General features: G+C 41.8%; 1 protein-coding gene across 1 annotated transcript; it reads right to left on the bottom strand.

Annotated features, from left to right (window-relative positions):
- Nucleotides 1-364: 364 nt before the first annotated feature.
- Nucleotides 365-17,903, bottom strand: rbm38 (RNA binding motif protein 38). The gene is made up of 4 exons (XM_070839122.1): nucleotides 17,456-17,903; nucleotides 15,818-15,941; nucleotides 13,915-13,969; nucleotides 365-1,925 (listed from the first exon to the last, which is right to left on the bottom strand). Exons 1-4 carry the CDS (start codon nucleotides 17,675-17,677, stop codon nucleotides 1,574-1,576), a joined length of 753 nt encoding a protein of 250 aa, XP_070695223.1. The 5' UTR covers nucleotides 17,678-17,903; the 3' UTR covers nucleotides 365-1,573.
- Between the last annotated feature and the right edge of the window lie 991 nt (nucleotides 17,904-18,894).

The following is an 18,894-nucleotide window of genomic DNA, read 5'->3' as shown; positions in this document are numbered from 1 at the left end:
TCTGGGCAAAAAGTGTCAAAAGGACAATTTGTTGTTTCACTTTTACTGACCTTTCTAATTTTACCGCTTATAAAGGAAGTTACTTCTTGTAAAAGTTTTTCAAGTCACGCATTTTATGCAGATTAAACAAACATATTTCCATCAGATTCCCAGCAAGAAAGCAAATAAGTATATTCCCAAAAATGTCGAACTATTCCTTTAACGAATAAGGCCTTCACCAGTTTTAAGTATCTCAATGGCACAAGTAAACGTCTTTTATGACTCATGTGTGACTCTCCAGGCGGTGGTGGCGTCACGCAACAGCCGTTTCCCACAATATTTTAACTACAGTTATTCAACCACACTCAGAGAACAGTAGCATGTCTTATTTAGAAATATTCATTTTATTTTGCATATTTGTTTTAAATGTGATGTATGGCTTGGTTTATGACTACTAAGATGGCGCCACAGCACTGTGAGACTCCAGTATCATCGCTAAAGCATCTGCCTGTGTTCTGCAGCTGGAAAAGAAAAACAAAGAAACATCTCTGACCAGTACAATGGGCTGGAAAAGGAGCTCGGTCCTGACACTGGCGTACACTGCATTGCTCTATTTCTCCCTCAGTCACTCACACACAGAAAACAGGCACCAAATACACTCACACACATATTCAGTAACATCACACATCTTGACACCAACATCCAAACACATTTACTTGATATGTATTGACAATTTGTAATTTCAGTATCATAAATCCAAACACTCCTAAAAGGTACAGGTCGAAAATATCCTAACAAGCGGCTGACTATTGTGTTTTAAGTGTCACCTACGTCTGTTTCTGAGTAATGTTCAAGCAGTAGTAATACAAAAACAAAATACCAGTGTTGTCTACCTCTTCCTTTATCATCATAATTGCATATTCTGTTTAACTGTGATTATCACCATGTAACGACTTGCCAGCAGCAGATAAAAGGAACAAAAGGAAATACAATAAACATTTTGTTCATTTGAGATGAGGGAGTAATAAAAATGACAAACACAAACTGAACCAGGTACAGAGAGAGAGATCTCTAAGGCCATAGACAGAAAGGTAACCTTGAAGAGGAGGTAATTGGACCTGCGTTTCTGAAAGAGAACTGGCGCTCAGCTTGGCTAACATCCAGCGTTCAGCTCAGTACCTTTGGAGAAACTGCAGCCGCAGCATCATGTCAAACAGACATATTTCTCATTGTCTTTTCCCATCCGCTGTCCAGCAGTCAGCCTGCCTCCAACCTCAGTGCTGAGGGTCATGGCTGAGAGAGAAAACGTCCACAAGATTACCAGGTGTCTCATTCCAGTGCCTGACTTCTGCCACTTATGAAAAACATTCATATCGTATGCTGATGACGGTAGCAATAGAGCATTTTTCATTAACTATTACAACAATAATATATATATATATATAAAACAGGAATGAGAGTGCTTTCTAAAAGCCCTTTTGATTACATCACACTCTCTTCCTGGTTATCCAGTCTCAGCCTGATGATGTAACAGGTCAACAGTCATGCTGTCTTGAATCATCAGTTCGGCAACTCCACCTCCACCCAGAGGTGCTCACTGCATGCGGTCGGGCTGGTGCAGAGGGTAGTGGAGGAAGGCCTGTGGGGCGGCAGACATAGTCGTGAGTGCAGCAAGAGGAGGGTGGATGGCGGCCGGAGGGGTCGGTGAGGCGGTGAGAGCGGGTGCCGGAGTGCCGGGCGAGAAGCTGTAGCTGAGGTAGCCAGCGGAGGGCGATGGTGAGGGGGTGTAGGGGTACTGCTCCAGTCCAGTGGGGGCGTAGTGGCTGTAGGCAGAGCTGTAGTCCAGGTAAGGGGAGGTGAGTGCCGCTGCTGTGGGGCTGAGCTGGGACTGCAGCACTAGGCTGGGCTGGAGGAACGCCTGCGGGTAGACGTACTGCTGGGCGAGCCTGGACGGACACAAGAACGAGGGTTAGGGTTAACAGCAAACAGCAAAGTCATCAGCAACAGTTTGAATAATAGACCAATAATTTAAGTCATTTTAATGCAAAAAATTCCAAAGAAATTGTGACGGGCATTTTTCATTATTTTCTGACATTTATCGACCAAACGATTAATCAATTAGTGGCGTATTGGGTGATGATGAAAATAATCTAGTTTTGACTATACATTGAAACAACAGTGCGCTTGCAGACACACAACTCCACGTAAAAGATGACCAACCAGGAAAGCAGCATTCTTTTCTTTATATCTAAATATATGACACGATGATAATCATCTAAGATATCATGGTGCACAGATGTGGAAACTAAGCTTCATTAGAAGCTCAATATCTTTTCAAAATTGTATGATTAAATCATCACTGCATTTAGTGAAAGGTACACATAATTTTATGTTGTTAGGGTTATATTTTAGAATGCATATTTTGACACATTTAGTATTGTTTGTATATGTTACTTTGGGGTTTTTTTGTATACTGTATGTTTAGCTTGGCCACAACATACATTTTTTGGAGAATCATTTTGCTTTTCTTTGCATGTTTTTGTACATATATGAAGTGAATGTAACCTCTATGACACTAATGTTTGTGGCTGATTTACTGACTGAGCCCAAAGAATACAACCAGTGTGATACAGGACAATGTTTTAACCTCTTAAGACCCGAGCTCTTGTTTGATATGCATTTTTTATTTCTCCTTGCTATTTGGGCTTATTGGACCCTGATAAGTATAAAACCTAAGCATCATCTTTTTACATGGTGTAGTTTTAGAGAAAAATTATGTCCACATATGTGGACAATCGGTCTTAATTTCCAGAAAACACAATAAAGTCACCTTTGTGCAAAACTCTTTATTTCCACCCTGAACATAGCCGTTTTTTTTCCTGACTGCTTTTGCATGTATTTATAACACATACAAAACATATTTTGAACATGTTTTGAAAATCACGGTGCAAAAAACAATATGAAATATGAACAATTTTGCCCACATACATGTCCATACAGCCCCAGCTAAGCAGAATTAACTACTATGGTAATATAACCCAAAATGTGATGTCCACGCATGTGTACGCCAGGTCTTTAGAGGTTAATAAAAATAGAAATAAACTGCGTGCGGAGCCCTGATCACATCCATCTGATAAATGAGTGTTCGCTCTGTGAGAGCGGATCTGATCATTGAGCGTCACGTAAACAACAACAGTAACCAGAGACAAACACACACAGTCAGAGTCTGATGGACACTGGTTCCTTCAGTAACTGCTCCTTTTCTTCATATCCCACTATCAGAAAGTCCTATAAAGGCATCCTCCTCCTCTTTTAAGAGCAATTATCAGCACTGTTGCCTTAAAATAGACTTCCTCCCTTGTGTTTAAGTTTAATTAGCACACTGCCAGAGAAATTTTCAAAAATAAACACTTTGCTTCAAATGAAATATCCCACACTTAAAACATGCAACACTAAATTACAAGAAATTACTTTTAATCAGAATTGCTTGTATTAACGGATAATCAATACTTTTTTGCTCTAAAATGTGGTCTCTGAATTGAATGCCTTTGCACATACACACACGCAACCTGCCAGAACAGATACAGTACACGAGACTGTTGATACTTGGAGCCACAGCAATAATGAGAGAAAAAAGTGCTCTACTGTCCTCCTGTATTCAGTCATGCCCTTGCCTAAGGCTGCCCACTTAACCTGAACTGCCTCAGTTACATCTGGCAACAGCAACAGCGATCATATCAGAGGAACTAGGTTATGCTGCGCTTAAATAAAGACAACAGAACATGACAGTATTTAACACTTACACTCCCGTGATCAGTGCCTACAGTCACACCCATTAACCTGACAGTAACCTTGTCACCGAGTCATTACAGGTGATCAGAGCAGCGAGAGGCGGCCTGCCGCCATCGCCACCACCGACTCTGCTGCTGCTGCTTACCCCTAAACAGAGCGAGAGCAGGGATCATGTGTGCTTACACAACAAACACAGGGACTGGGCCTGTCCACATCCACTCTGCTGTGTACACAACACACAGACACACACCAGTATGCATAGCATGACCAACAATATACTCCCATGCCCATTTTTAACTTATTTATACGTGACTGGAGAAACATAGTTACCAAACTGTCTCCTTAACTAACCAAAATTTGGATAAAGCATTTTACCTAAAAAACTCCAGTTTCTGTTTTTGACTGATTTTATTAAAGCAAAAATGTTCTTAAATGTTGCGAAGTGTTGCATAGTTTAAGATGCCATGCTTTTAATGACTGCACGATCCCATAAAATGGATCACGGCGTGTTGTGTCATTTTTCACATTTCCTTGTAATGCTGACAGTTTGATTCTGAAACCACAGGTTGTTGCTTTTACACTTTGGTAGCTTATTGCCTTGCTTAGCTAAGATAACTGTTTGGACTGAAAGCAATTAACACGTCACATCTTGTTTGCTTAATTCGTACAAAAACAGAAGTGTGAAAGCAATTTGTGATTTTGGCTCCTGTATTAAACAAACTAAATATAATGTGCTAATTTTCCCTGTTTCCTGTCTCTATGATAAGCTAAATGTCTGCTGGCTGTACATTCATATTTAGCATAGAGACATGAAAGTGGTATCAATCTTCTCATCTGACTCTTAGCAAGGGAGCAAATAAATAACAGGTTTATTAAAACGGTACATGTCAAGATTTTGTCAAACACAACCTCAGTTACTGTAGCAGTGAGAAAATAATCACTCTGCTGCAGTTTCTCACTGAACTTAAACGCAATTGGTGCAATTGTTGAGGATGATAGATTTTTAATCATTAAACCTTGAAGCTCTCAGTGAATTCAGACTTTTTATTGACTGTGCTTCTATGCTAGACGGAAACGTTAAGCCTTTTATAAATTTATCATTGGAGTCAATGATTCAGGTTAATAAAGTTAATATTTCAGGTTCTTAATCTCACTTTGTTGTCTCCCAAAATACCTCTTAAAACATAACCCCCCACCCAACACCCTTATAAATCCAGAATACCTGTTGTGAAAAAAATGTGAAAATCACCATAAAATTTCACAGATTGACCAAAAATTGCAAAGAAAGATCTTTTTGGTGTTTTAATGACTTACTATTGTTTCTAAATTCAGATTTTTTCTTATTTATAACATTTGGAAAGAAAAGCAATTTCTGTTATCAAGGATAGCAACATGTATTATGTTCGGGGTCAATTTGATTCCAAGTAAAAAGAACCACAATTTTGTGCTTGATGTGTTGTGTGTCAGAGAGGGGAGCATCCATGAAATGCAACCATGTTAATCCACGGTCACACGGGGGCCTAGACTGTAAGGAAATGGTAACCTCTGAACCCACGTGTCCCATACTTAGCGTAGTGCTTCAAGTTTGTGATGCTCCTGTTGGCCCTGCCAAGAAGGAGAGCATACAGAGAGAGCACATGGTTTAGAGAGCTGCTGTGTTAGATTTTATATGTTTGCCTTTCGCCACATCATGTGAACTATCAGGGGTTCCTACACCACTAAAGGTACTAGTTAGGACCCTAAAGAAGAGTGAATGTGATAGCGACCTCAGTATCATATATATATTTACGTGTGTAAAACATTCATACTGTGTTTCCTATGATTTCTACAGCTAAAACAGCCTGGGGTCAAATTAACCCCAAAGAACACTGTATTGCGCCTTTCTAGTCATTTCGACTCAAAGCGCTTTTACATCACATCCTCATTCACCCATTCAAACATCATTCATTCAGGAGGAATCTAAGTTGGAGGAGACTGTTCTTTCACACACTGAAGCTGCTTCAGGAGCAAGTTGGGGTTCAGTGTCTTGCCCAAGGACACTTGGACATGCTGACTCATAGGATCGAACGGGGATCGAACCATCCGAGTCACAGCCGCCCCAAAATATATATAGAGGACACTGACAACATATCATCCTGCTAATCTAATGTTTTCTCGGTTGTCCCCATTTAATTAGGAAATCTGATTAAATATGAAGCATAAAATGAGGTCAATCATTAGTTAATCATTGAAGACATTAAATGTTGAATGGGGTCAAATTGTCCTCAAAGACAATGGGAGGATTAAGCAAGTCAGTTAGAAGCAACGTTTGTGACGTCTACACACTTTGATTCAAACATTGCTCAACTCTAGTAGATGCACAGAAATGTGTTGGCATCACCTTTTTCAAACTGAGCCTTGTACCACTTTAAACCCACAATCTTTACAAATCTTGTGTGTGAAATAACCAAAACTGTTTTAAAATTGTGTTCATGTAGGACCCCATCCGCCATAGTAAGACCTGATTGAGAAAATAGGTTTTCAGGGCATTTAAGGGAGGCTTGGCAAAAAAAGCAGCACTATGACAAAAACCTGCAGACTAATGACAGACAACACATAAAGTCAAAGCACAGCTAAAGCCAACATCACCCTGACCCCTCTGTATCCCATCTCCCCTTGCTCGCTCTGTCAGTCTCTCCCAGAGCAGAAGTGCAGTGTCATTCCCACGGCTGTGTGCCGCTGCCTGCCAGCCTGCCTGCCTGCCTGCCTGTGCACCGGCCTGACTGATCCAATGTGACAGCGGCATCGTATGAGAGGGAGCTGCGCCTCGCCTCTCTCCTCCCCGTGCTTGGCATCATCGCTGGCTGTCAACCTCGCATTCGTGCGCACATATATATACACATATATACACACACACACACATATATATATATATATATATATACACACACACACATATATACACACACACATACATACAAATACACACACAAGGGGTGTAAACCGAGATGCACACAACTACAAAGCGTGCATGCAGAAAAAGTGAACATGCAAGCCTGAAAGAAACAATAATATACACTTAACAGGTTGTGTGTAGTCAGTTAGGCAGCTTAGTAGATGTGTATGTGTGTGTGTGTGTATAAGTGGGGGGTTCAGGCATAGCAGGGCTAATTGGCGCAGCTGCATGGGTGTACGCTCACTATCAGACCCATGAGAGCAGAATAACCTCCACCGACTCCACACTCCCTCCCTTCTCTGGGTTTACTCCCTCACAGCCAGCTTCCTCTGCTCTCCCCCTCACCGTCCTTCCACAAAACCAGGCGGTGGCATAAAAGAGATAGGATGTACCGAATCCCCCCAAAAACATCTGCAGTTGTTGTTGTTGTTTTTTTTTTCCTTTTTCTTTTGAGGTTTTGAGGTCGTGAGAGGAGAAGGGAGAGATGTTGAGAGGTGAAGGATCAGCCATCATATCCCTCATGCCTTAGGACAGCCACGCTTTTAATAGTTCAGATCGGGGCTGTGAGGAGGGTGAGTCAGTCAAAGAGACAAACACACACTCATGGAGACGCACACACATGACCCTCCGTCCTCTCTTGATAAAACAAACACACACACACACACACACACACACACACACACACACACACAAGGCTTGAGGGAGGGTGAGAGATAGAAAGGCCAACATCAGCGCTGGACACTCAGCTCTAATGTCAGCAAGCAAGAGAGACATTTAAATTAATATATTAGTACAAATAGGGCTGTGTGATACAGAGACATTGTGCATTACGTGACATGTTTACTGGATATTATCTTGGCAGTGTAAGTGTAATAATAATTTCAATGTGTCTGCTAAAAGTGAAAACCCTACAAACAAACAGATTGTGTTCGTAATGTCATGTAATTTAAATCATTTCTACTTCACATTCTTATTGCACATTCAACAAGCATTTAAAAACATCCACATCTGATTGCTCAACAAAAAACAAAAAAACACACTTTTATCAAATAATGAGAGAGAGGCTGTTTGTTAAGCATCACATTTTTGCAGCTGCTTGACAGCAAGTCAGTTATTTAATCTTCTTGTAACTTCTTTATTAAGAATTAACAATTAGTGTATGAAACCTGGTTCATAACGCACTATAATGTTATTGTAAATAGTTATATGGATCTTATTAACGATTATTTAGAACCCCTAATGAAGCATCTGTAACTGGTGTATGAGGCGTTAATGATTATTTAAAACTTAGTTGTAATACAGCTGTATTCATTACATGTCCCTGGTGAAGCGCAAAGTATTTGTCATATTTTAATAATTTTATGATTGTTATGGTGAAAACACTGAAACAAATCTAGTAAGTGCACCTTGAGGTACAGTTTCAAACCTGCCTGTGAATGTTTTGCACACGTGTGTAATCATAGATATGACTGATGAGGATCAATCATTCATTTACTGTTTGTAGAGAAGTTATAGTTGCTGACACATACATTACCCAACACATATCCTGATATCTGCTTACATCTACATCATAGTGTGTGTATGAATAATATACTACGTGTGTATATTTTGCTTCATGCTCGTCACATTTCTGACAGCTGAATTTTTATTTTTTTTACCGTGAAGCACCCGCAGGCACATGATGTGTTTGGTTAGCCCGAAACGCTAAGTCGCTGCTCGTTAAAAGTTGGCCTCAGTCTAGATTTGTATATATATATTTTTAAATGCACTTTTTTTTTGTGGCTCCACCAAAGCAGTAAAATCGGGGGACAAGAGCTAAGCTTTGCACTGAAATGCACATCACAAAACAACAAAAGTTAATAAAAAATGTGTGTCAGACAACAGACAGCTGAACAAAATGGGAGCTTTCTGTGCAATGAAAACCCTCCAACATGATCTTTTTTTTGTTTTTTCAAATTAGGCTTTTCATCGGACAGAAGTGCCTCTCCTAATTGGGTCTCTGGGTAAGAGAAATATACACCTGAGGGTTCTCTGCCTACCTAAACCCCTCGACAGACAGAGAGTGATGACTACAGGCTGAGACAGAGACAGAAAGACTGTTCAGAGGGGGAGGAAGGCAGCCAAAGTGGAAACAGAGGAAGAGACCGCAAGAGAGAACAGTCAAGGATGTGAATGTATTAAAGGAGTCGACATGTCGGTGCCCAGAGAGGCGGTTTTATGATTCACTGATGTTTCACTGAGGAACATTTTTCACTCGACCATAAATGCATTTCAAAAACAAAATCGAGCTCTAGCGTCACATTTACCACCGGCCCTAAAGCTCCACTGCACCTAGCCACAACTAGACCCGGCCACAGGTGTGCTGTTTGTCTGTGTCACCCCCACCTCTCTGTTCTCCTGCTGCAACAGGAAGTAACCCCACCCTGCCTCCCCTCCACCTAACCACACATCCATCTCCTTCCTCTCAAAAAACAAACCCTAGAATGTTTTTTAGAAAAAAAAAAAGAAAAGAAAAAAAGAATTTCACTTCTGCCAAGCACCGGCGCTGGGTGCTAAAGGCAGACAGCAGGCAGCCATTGGCGACAGATGTCTCCCCCCTCGAATGAGAACATCCCTCTCCTCCTCCCACCCCCCGACTCAGCTGTACCTCAAAGCTACATTTGGCATCAGCCCGTCCTCTGTCCTCTTAAAACTTAAAGCAAATACCGAAGCAGCAGACAGGGCTGTGCTCTGTTTGAGTTTATCTTTGTTATTTGCCGTTTACTGTGTGAGGCACAGAAGCAGCGCCATGTGTGAGCGTCACACCCTGAACCCCCACAGGAGCCCCACAGCGGTGAAGACGGAGAGGAAACAGGAGCAACAAACGACCTGCAGACACATTTTACATTTAAAGAAATTGTTTGAAACCTCACTTTTGCTTTTCTCACTACGAGTTAGATGAGAATATCGATACCACTCTTGAATCTGTCTGTACATGAACATGAAGCTCAGCTCTCTGGCTGTTAGATTAGCTTAGCAAAACAAGTGGAAACGGAGAGAAATGCTTAGCTTGGCTCTGTCCAAAGGTAACAAAATCCACCCACCAGCTTAATGAACATGTAATGTCATGAATGCTTTATCCATACAAAGCCCAACGTTTCATTGACTGAACGATTAAATTGAGAAAAAGAGTCTGTAGATAAACTGATACTGAAAACAATGATGAGATGCAGCCTTGATTACAAGGGGTTAAACTAAAATGATGTGTGTTAATAATATTTTAATTAGTGAGTTTTAAAGGTGGTGGTAGGTGGATTTTATTACCATTTGACAGAGCCAGGCTGTCTATTTCCCTCTTGTGTGAGGTGTCATGCCATCTTGCATAAAACAGAATGAAAATGAGCTCCACGCTGTGTAATATAAAGGTTTCAAACTAGCAAAGAATAAAGTGCTAGTATCAGAGAGGGAAAAAGTTTGATTAGTACAGAGACATTTTCTGATGGACTGTATGTCTTGAATAAAAGTATGTCACTTTGCCAAGAAATGTTTGAAACTGACTGCAGTCATACTGATCATGTCAAAGACAAATGGAGCCTTGGAGCAGATAGATCTGAGCTGGACACGTGCGCCCTTTGCATGTATTAAAAACAGATTCAGACTTGATTTGAGGCTTTATGAATTCCGTATTTAAACATATAAGAACAGAGGAATGACACCATATAGGCTTGTCGGTTTATTTAACAAAGAGGACAAAGATGAGACCTTGATTAGCTGTTCAATAAGAGCGGGGACAGTGATGGTAACTGAACAGAGAGAGAGTTTCCTGTTGAGAACAAGTAAATCTGTCATTCACTCAAACGTCTTGCAGCTGTGCTGTACCGACATCTCCTGAGGGTAAAGTTGTTGCAAAAATTGGTATCGCTTCTTCTTCTGTAACAGAATTTTCCCCCAAAATATACCATCAAACAGTGAAACTGACCAAGGTTCAAAAGACATATAATAAACACGTTGTTTGGTTCTCCTTCAGAGTATGATGTGTTGAAAAGGGAAGAGAATAAAACAATTAGCTGATTAAAAGGGCTAGTCTGCCCATTTAGCATTAGACTTCCACAAAGTTGTGAAAAATCAGAGCAGCAGATGACAGATATCTTGACTTTTAGTTCCCTAGTGCGGGTCACAACACTGGATCCAACAACAACACAGCATCTGTGTTTGGATTTGTTTTGAGAATTTGCTTCTTTTTGTTATTTTCTATCGCTGTCAATTGAATATCTTTGCAATATGAAGGTGTCGCCTCAGACTCAGAATTTTGATGGGTATTTCTTACTGTGTTCTGATATCTTATAATGAATTGATCAAAATAGAATTGACAGATTTATTGATAATAAACAGAACTAAACACGAAGATCAACCCTTCAAAATAAGGGAATTTAACAGATTTAAGGAAAGGAAATCACTCTTTTTCTTAACTATATATGTGATGGTAAAAATTCCTCAACAACTTATCAGTGAAGATCTTTCCACTTTAACAACCCAAACATTTGTTTTGTTTATGCTTAGGAACAGCTCATTTACATTTATTTAAATAATTGATTGTTAAATTGTTATAATGTCAGATAATTGTTCAAACGCTTAAAAAAGTCCAAACAGTCTAAAACCCCAAAATATCCAGATAACAATGATAGAACAGAAAAAAGCAGCAAATCCTTGACACATCTGTTACAAACATGTTAACGTTGTAGGTGTTTCTACGCTGATGAACAAAGTGCCACCTTCTGTGTGCGTTTGCCTTGCGGGTGTGTTAATTAGTTAGTGTGCCAGGTGATGTTTTTGCCTCTTTTGTTTCAGTTTTGCGAGGTGTCAAAGTGGTGACTGTTCCTGGAAGCACAGATTAAAAAGGCCGACTCCCTCTGCTTCGAGTGTCCGTCCTCGCTGGGAGACTTTCAATCAACCCATCATCACTCATTCATAGACTCATCTGGGTCAGCCTCAATTCCCCCATCACTCATTCAGAAATTGAGGACTGCAATATTAATAGCACTAAGAACAGTTGAGGTTTTTAATGGACTTTTCTGTAGCCGCAGGACGTGAACTTGTCATCCTGCAGAAAGTCAGCGTGAAGAGCTAAAACACCACATCAACCATATTCCTTAGAAATACCTGTAAAGTATAGAAGATCCAGGCTTTTTGTCAACCAATCACCAAATCATCTTTCCATCAAAAGAAACCCAGCACTCTTTTCCCCAAATAGCAGAAATTTCATTTAGAAATGATGCTCACAAAGTCAACAGCGCGCCCACATCCACTGAACAACACAGCTGTGATAGCGCTTGGCAGTATCCTCGGCTAGGATCACCCAAACAACACTCATAAACTGGATATCTGAGTCGTGCTCAAATAACACAACAAGAAGCTGCTGAGTTCCACCTGCGGTGTCGCTCCGCTGTCTGGCAATTAATCATCCTCCATGTTTCACTCAGGAACTGAGTCATTAAGGTTTCACTTTTGCACTCCCACTGAAACTCATGGTGACGGGATGAGGCCATCACATGTGGATTACAGTGAGTTTCTTCCTGAGATTAACTTCCTGAGAAACCACCAGCAGCTCCCATGAATTCACCACTGACAAACAGCTCTCCAATACATTGAATTAACACAGTCATATTGATTTACATATTGATGCTAAATTTTCTGGAAAATCAATTGAGAGACTGTTTTTAAATTAAATAAACCAGACAGGTATGCATAAATACCTGACAAATCAAGGTACCTCATCACAGTCAGGGATGCACATAACGATTCTTTTATTATCCAGTAAACTGCCATCATTTTCTCGCTTAAGTGATTAATCATTTTGTCTTTCTCACAGCCCAAACAGATGTTTACTGTCAAATACAACAACAAAAAAAGCATCAAATCCTCGTACCTGATAATGTGGAACCAGCAAATGTTTGGTTTTTATGCTTGAAAAATGACTAAAATGATTAAGCTATTATCAAAACAGTTGCTGCAAATCTCACATAAAATCCACTTTTGCCACAAAGCAAGATCAAAAGCAGATCATTGATTTTCAACATTGCGTACAATGGCCTAAAACAGCTGTTCCCAACATTCATGCTTTACCGCCATGAACATGATATCACATAAAGTCGTAACTCCTCGTCACAGGTTGTCTGTGTGTTGTGAGCAGATAAATCAAAGAGTGATTTTCTCTTCTCAGTTTGTTTGATTTCAGTTGTTTTTAAAAAACTGAAGAGTTAAAACTATACAGTATTTGACGAGAAAGAGCCAGCAATTGTGCTACTATAAATGCCAATGTGTTAAATTCCTTTTCCCAATGCCTTCTTGTGCCCTCTTATTCTATGCAAGCTGTGAACAGCAGCAGGTTTTAATTTATATTTCACTGTTGGAGTTCATCCATAGAAAAAAACCACCACAACGCTACAGGCGCTTGCATAGTATGTGACAAGGCCGTGTCGTACTTACATTGTTTCATTAAAAATAAAGTGACAGACTGTAGAGAGGCGGTAGGCTACGAATTATCTGTTGCTATCGCTGTGTTTACAATGTCTCATTCATTGTGACAGACAGTGGGGGATCGAGCACAAGGTTTGCGTTTGTGTTACTGAAAAGGAGAAGACAACTGAGTCTTTCTTTAAGGCCCTTAACGCTATCTTACTCACATCTGTGGCCCCTTTACGCAGAACTATGAATTCAGCCCATCGTGCCTAGTGGGAATGCTGAGCCCCAGGTTGGGAATCACTGGTCTAATACAGATATGTCTCTGGAAGAAAAGAGAGATGAATATAATGGCAGCCGTGCCTCTGTGTGTGTGTGTGTGTGTGTGTGTGGAGAGAGGAAACAGAGAAGGGATGCAGGGAAGTTTGACTAAATGGCTTGTTGCCTCAGTAAAGCCCAAGTCATGCGTGAGTGAAATTCAGAATTGAGCTTCTCATGTGTTTAATGGACCAGAAAGAGACAGAGACAACAGACGACACATCAAAACACGACGTGCAGATATAGATACAAGAAGCGGGGGGCTGAGGGGCTTCTTTCACATTGCAGAGTGGTGCAAACTACCACAACCTGAGCGGAGAACAGGAGCGAGTGCTCACAAATGTCAAGGACGGAGGAGTGAAACGTATTGTGTTGAGGAGGAGGAGGCAGGTGAGAGACAGAGAAAAAGAGAGAGAGGTGGAAATAGAGGTATTGATTCTTCTCTGTCTTACCCATATTGCCTCTGAGCCCATGTAGGATGGACTTGCTGAACTCCAACAGACAGACCTACAGACAAAGACAAAGAGAGGCAGTGGTGAGGAGGGGTGTGTATTATAATGTAAATAAAATAAAAAGAAATAAATAATACAGATATATTTCATATTTTAGCTACCAGGAGCACAGACAATGAGAGAGATGGGGAGCTTGTTTGTCTCAAATGTTAGCATGTATACGGGGGTATCAGAGGCGGTTATTCCCTCAGCGTACACACATGTTCGACACACAAATAATGATGCACTCTATTGCACACAAACATCTGTGACCTGGCTGCCTCCAGAGTTCACCAGGAATCAGCTGAGGATGAGTAAGAAAAGAGAAACTTATCCTCCTCCTCTCTGCCCTGCCTCTGACTTCATTTCTGCATTCTTCCTTGCTTATTTTTCCTTTTACTGTAGAGCCATGACTTCATCAATGTTCCTCTTTTGTTCAAGCGCAGGCCATGTCTAAATCGCACATTTCCTTTCTTCACCAGGACAAAGAGGAGACAGACACTGTTATTTCTTGCTCTTAACAGTCCCATCCCCTCTCGCTCTTCTTATTCTCTCCCTCCTCTTATTTTCTCCTCTTTCTCACTCACAATAACAAAATACCAAGCGCTGCCATCTCCCGTCAGCTGCATGCTTGGGGAGTTGCGTCGCAGCGCTGGCCCTGGAATAAGGACACACAGTCAGTCGTTGTTGGCGCCACTGTTTGTCAATCACACCTACACTCTACAGTATTTCAGCCAGCGAGATTTAAACAAAGCAGCGAGAGAGAGAGCTGCTGTCAAGGTCTGGTGTGCACCATGTGCATATCGGCAGAGAAACGTCAAGCATGCTATGTGCTGGTGGTTAACACTGGAAGAGCCCAGAGGCACTGGAGTTGTGTGTTAACTTGAGTACACAAAGAGTGAATGTATGGTGGGAATGAGCAGAGGCAGCTGGCTAAAGGGAGAATACCAGTGGCTTTGCATGTTTTATCCCACTAACCTCAAATTTGCACATTTATTTATTGGTTTTTTGATTGATTTCCTTTCCTCCAGGCAGCTGGGGGTTTCCATTCATTTAAATGTAACATCAAAATCAACATGCAGAGGCTTGAAAGGCTTGCCATCAACAGCAACCATTTAGCTGCCTTTATTTTTTCATCAAAGACAGATCGGTACAGTTTGGTGATGTTGTTGCAAGCAGGGAATATTTTCAATGACGTCCTTGTGTTTTCTTGCACTTGTGGGTTGCTGTGATATTTGAGATGTCAAAGCCAGCGTCTGAGCACCAATCTAAAGAAAATCACATCATCCTCTTCATGACGTCCAACTTGTTTGTCTTCCAGGTTTTATTTCCCCAGAACATTAAGTAGTTTATGAATGCACACAGTATCTTTGACCAAAACATACAAAAAAAACTCCATCTTTACTGTGACGGACTTCTGTTCCTGAGTGAGTTTCCAGTCTCTGCTAGCCGCTGGCTACCAGGACGCTGGGACATCAATTTACTGAATTACTTTGAAAGATTATCTGTAATTAAAGTATAAGTCTGGGGCCCATTTCAGCAAATGTGCATGCTGTGACTTCGAAAATGAGATAATTGACCAATACAGCTGAAAATAGTCCCCAGCAAATGCACCTTTTACCCCTGGTTCAGTAAAACTTTTATAAAAACTACACTTTGTTTTAGGAAATCATTTTAAAAGCAAAACTAACTATTTCAAAACTAACTAGAGAGAGAGAGAGAGAGAGAGTGAGAGAGGGAGGATGTTTGTCTTCAGTTGGAGCACTGAACTTTGACTGAGTTGTTAACAATCAAAAAACGTAGAATATTACCAGACAGACGCAAAATAAGGCGTGTATGTTTAACAGTGATCCAACACACTTACTCGTCTGCGAGCTGCGAGGCTTTGCTCCCAAGTATGCCAGGTTCACATTGGCCTTCCTGCCGTCGATGATTGGGTTTGCGTCCTTGCACGCCCGCTCTGCTGCCCCCCTGTCCACCATGGTCACCTGTTGACAGCGTCACATTCACATGAACATCCCTCTGGTAAACTCTTTAAGCTTAATAAATGCATGTGAAAGTGTCTCGTTTCAGTGTGGATGGAGTGATTCCAACATGAGTGCTCTGGTGAAGCCACAGACCCACAGCTGGGCGGCCCTGAGGTCGCTGCTGTCCTTGTCTCTCATTGAGTGATTCAATCTTTTCGCTAAATGTGTGAGGAGACAGTGACTGGTGTGTTTTAAAGCTTCAAGTGGAGCTTTTGTAGGAGGCAGATTTGTTTTGTTTTTTTTCCAGACCGGGCTGCCAAGGATGAGATACCAGAATCTACCTTGAGGGGGTGAGTTGAGGAGTGGGCAGAAAGCAGTGGGAAGGGGTGGTGAAGGTTAAGACACAAACACAGCGCAGCTACACTTAATATACAAGGTAAACTACAGCTGCAGACATCACCTTCATCATAAATGGAAGACTGAAAGCAAAACTGTCACAATTGCTTTCATTTTGCAGCATCAGACTCTGGACCCTGTGCAAACAGAGGCAGCGGATGGTTCGAGATCGCTTTGGTTCAAGAAGCTGCTGCAGGGGATTAAGTCTACTAAGGGGAAGTGAGGGATGAAATGATCATGCTGTCCGAAAGCTGAGAGAAAACTCAACACAGAGTGGTCGTCTCAGCTGATTGGCTCACTGGCTACGCAGAGGCATGGAGATAATTTGAACTGCTTCACATCAGTCCAGAACACATGAATCCATCTCTTCTTATCTCTGCGTCTCTTTCCCTCTCACACACAGAACTCACAGTCACCCACACAAGCAGCCAAAGCCATCCTGTGGAGGGGGGGAAGGGCATCATGGGAGGAAGTCAAAATGAAACTACTGCAGCCTTATCTTGCAGGGCCAACTGACAGACATGTCACACCTCTGTGCCCAAGGACTCTCCCCCCTCCTCTCTCTCTGTCTGTCTGTCTGTCTCACACAGCAGAGAGGGAGACATCTGTCCACAGATGCAGCGGCTTATTACCAACTCAAGTGTGTCCCCTTCTCTCTCAGTCTCTCAGTCTGTCTGTCTGTCTGTCTGTGCCCACAGAGCAGCACAGCCCGTCCTTATACTCCCCACTTAGACTGTGTATCTGTCTGCGAGCTCATTTCTACTTTGGGGCTGCAGAGATAATTGATGACACACTTATACGAAATAATCTGCTACTCATGCTTCAAGCATGTGACTGCCACCACCAGACACACTGAGCATGCTTGCAGCCGGAACAAAGTGGCAGTGTGTGCAGCCCTGGAGAAAGACCCTGCAGGAGGCTGGGATCACCAGGAGATAAATAAAACACAATTAACCACAAAGTCGCTTTAAACTCATTACTGGCAGCAACGGACACGATCTATTGTGTTTCCAGGCCCCCTGACTATCCAATTAAAGCCAGAGCGGCTGATAAAACCTTAATTAAAGCCCATATTTCACTCTTGGTGTGTTCGGCTCCTTATTTATTCTACCAAACAGCAGCAACTTAAATGAACTTACAAAGCCGTATCCTCTGGACTTGCCCGTCTGCTTGTCAGTGATCACCACCGCCTCGTCGATGTCCCCGAAAGTCTCGAAATATTTCCGAAGTGAAGCGTCGTTGGTGTGATACGGCAGCCCGCCGACAAAAATCTTGGTGTAGGTGGTGTCTTTCTCCATGGTGGGGTGCATTATCTCTAACGGAACCCCGACCAGCTGACCTAAAAACAGCGGTGAACTCATGCGGCGCGACAGGAAAAAAAAAACAAAAGAAGAGGGAGAATAACACAAAGAAAAACAAGAAAGCGGCGGAATAACTTTGCGCGCCTTGGTCAGCGAGAGGCTATAACAATGAAAAGAGCGCGTCCATGGCCAAACACCCAGCCTCCAGTAGCCTCACATACAGCTTCTGGATATGTAGTCCTCCTGACAGGTGTCTTGGACCCTCATGTCTCCTGTACCGGAAAAAAAAACTCTTTAAGCTTGGGTAGGCGCGTCTTGCGTGCGCCCACTCCGCTTCTGGTCCAATAGACGAGCGGTGCGTCTTTTCCATTGGTGCATCCCGCCTCCTGCTCCACCCTACTCCTGCCCTCACACGCACACGCACACGCACGCGCACACACACACGAACACACGCACACACACACACACACACACACATACACACACAGGAAACCCCCACGTAGCAGCCGAAACACTTCTGACAATAGAATGGAGACACAGTCGAACAATGTCATACCTACTGCGGTGAAGAACAGGCACCAAATGTCACTATTAAGGCTGCCCAACACCGAAGACATTTATTAAATATATATTTGACATGAATTTTTAATTGTCTGGACTGTAGTTGGTGGGGAAGGAAGCTGTGAAACCACTGAACAAAACAACTGCTACAAAGTCAGTAAAATCACAGGAAAAGCTGACATTTGCTGAATGAAATTACACACCAGATGCCTCATTTTCTGTTCACGATTTAATGACAGCATTATATTGTTTTTAATTATTTTTCATTTTAACTCCCACAAATGCCAACTATTTGAACAAGACTCATTAGCAATAGCAATGATAACAGCTCTGTTAGTCACAGTATGCTTGGTGCCACGATCATTTTTTAAATCATTTTTATCAAGTTACCAATCTTAGTTTAGCATGGTAGCGTGATTACATGTGCTCGTCATCACTAAATACAAAGTTCAGCGGAGGCTGATGGGAGTGCCACTGGCTTTGCAGGTATTTAATTAAAGTACTGGACAAAATTGAGAGGATCGGCTAATTTATTTCACTTCTACCCGAGGGGGGACATGAATGTCTGTACCACATTTCATGAAATCATTGTTACATAAAAACAAAAGTGAAACAAATGCATGCCAGTTGTTTTGAGCACTGAGTACACAAAACTATTTCTGTGGTTACAAAGAGGTTGAGTGAGCCAGCCTACAATAACCTGGCAGCCAACTTTA

Source organism: Pempheris klunzingeri, chromosome 11 (assembly GCF_042242105.1).
Source record: "Pempheris klunzingeri isolate RE-2024b chromosome 11, fPemKlu1.hap1, whole genome shotgun sequence".
NCBI classification, from domain to species: Eukaryota; Metazoa; Chordata; class Actinopteri; order Acropomatiformes; family Pempheridae; genus Pempheris; species Pempheris klunzingeri.
Note: the sequence above shows the minus strand (reverse complement) of the source record. Positions and strands in the feature narration are given on the sequence as shown.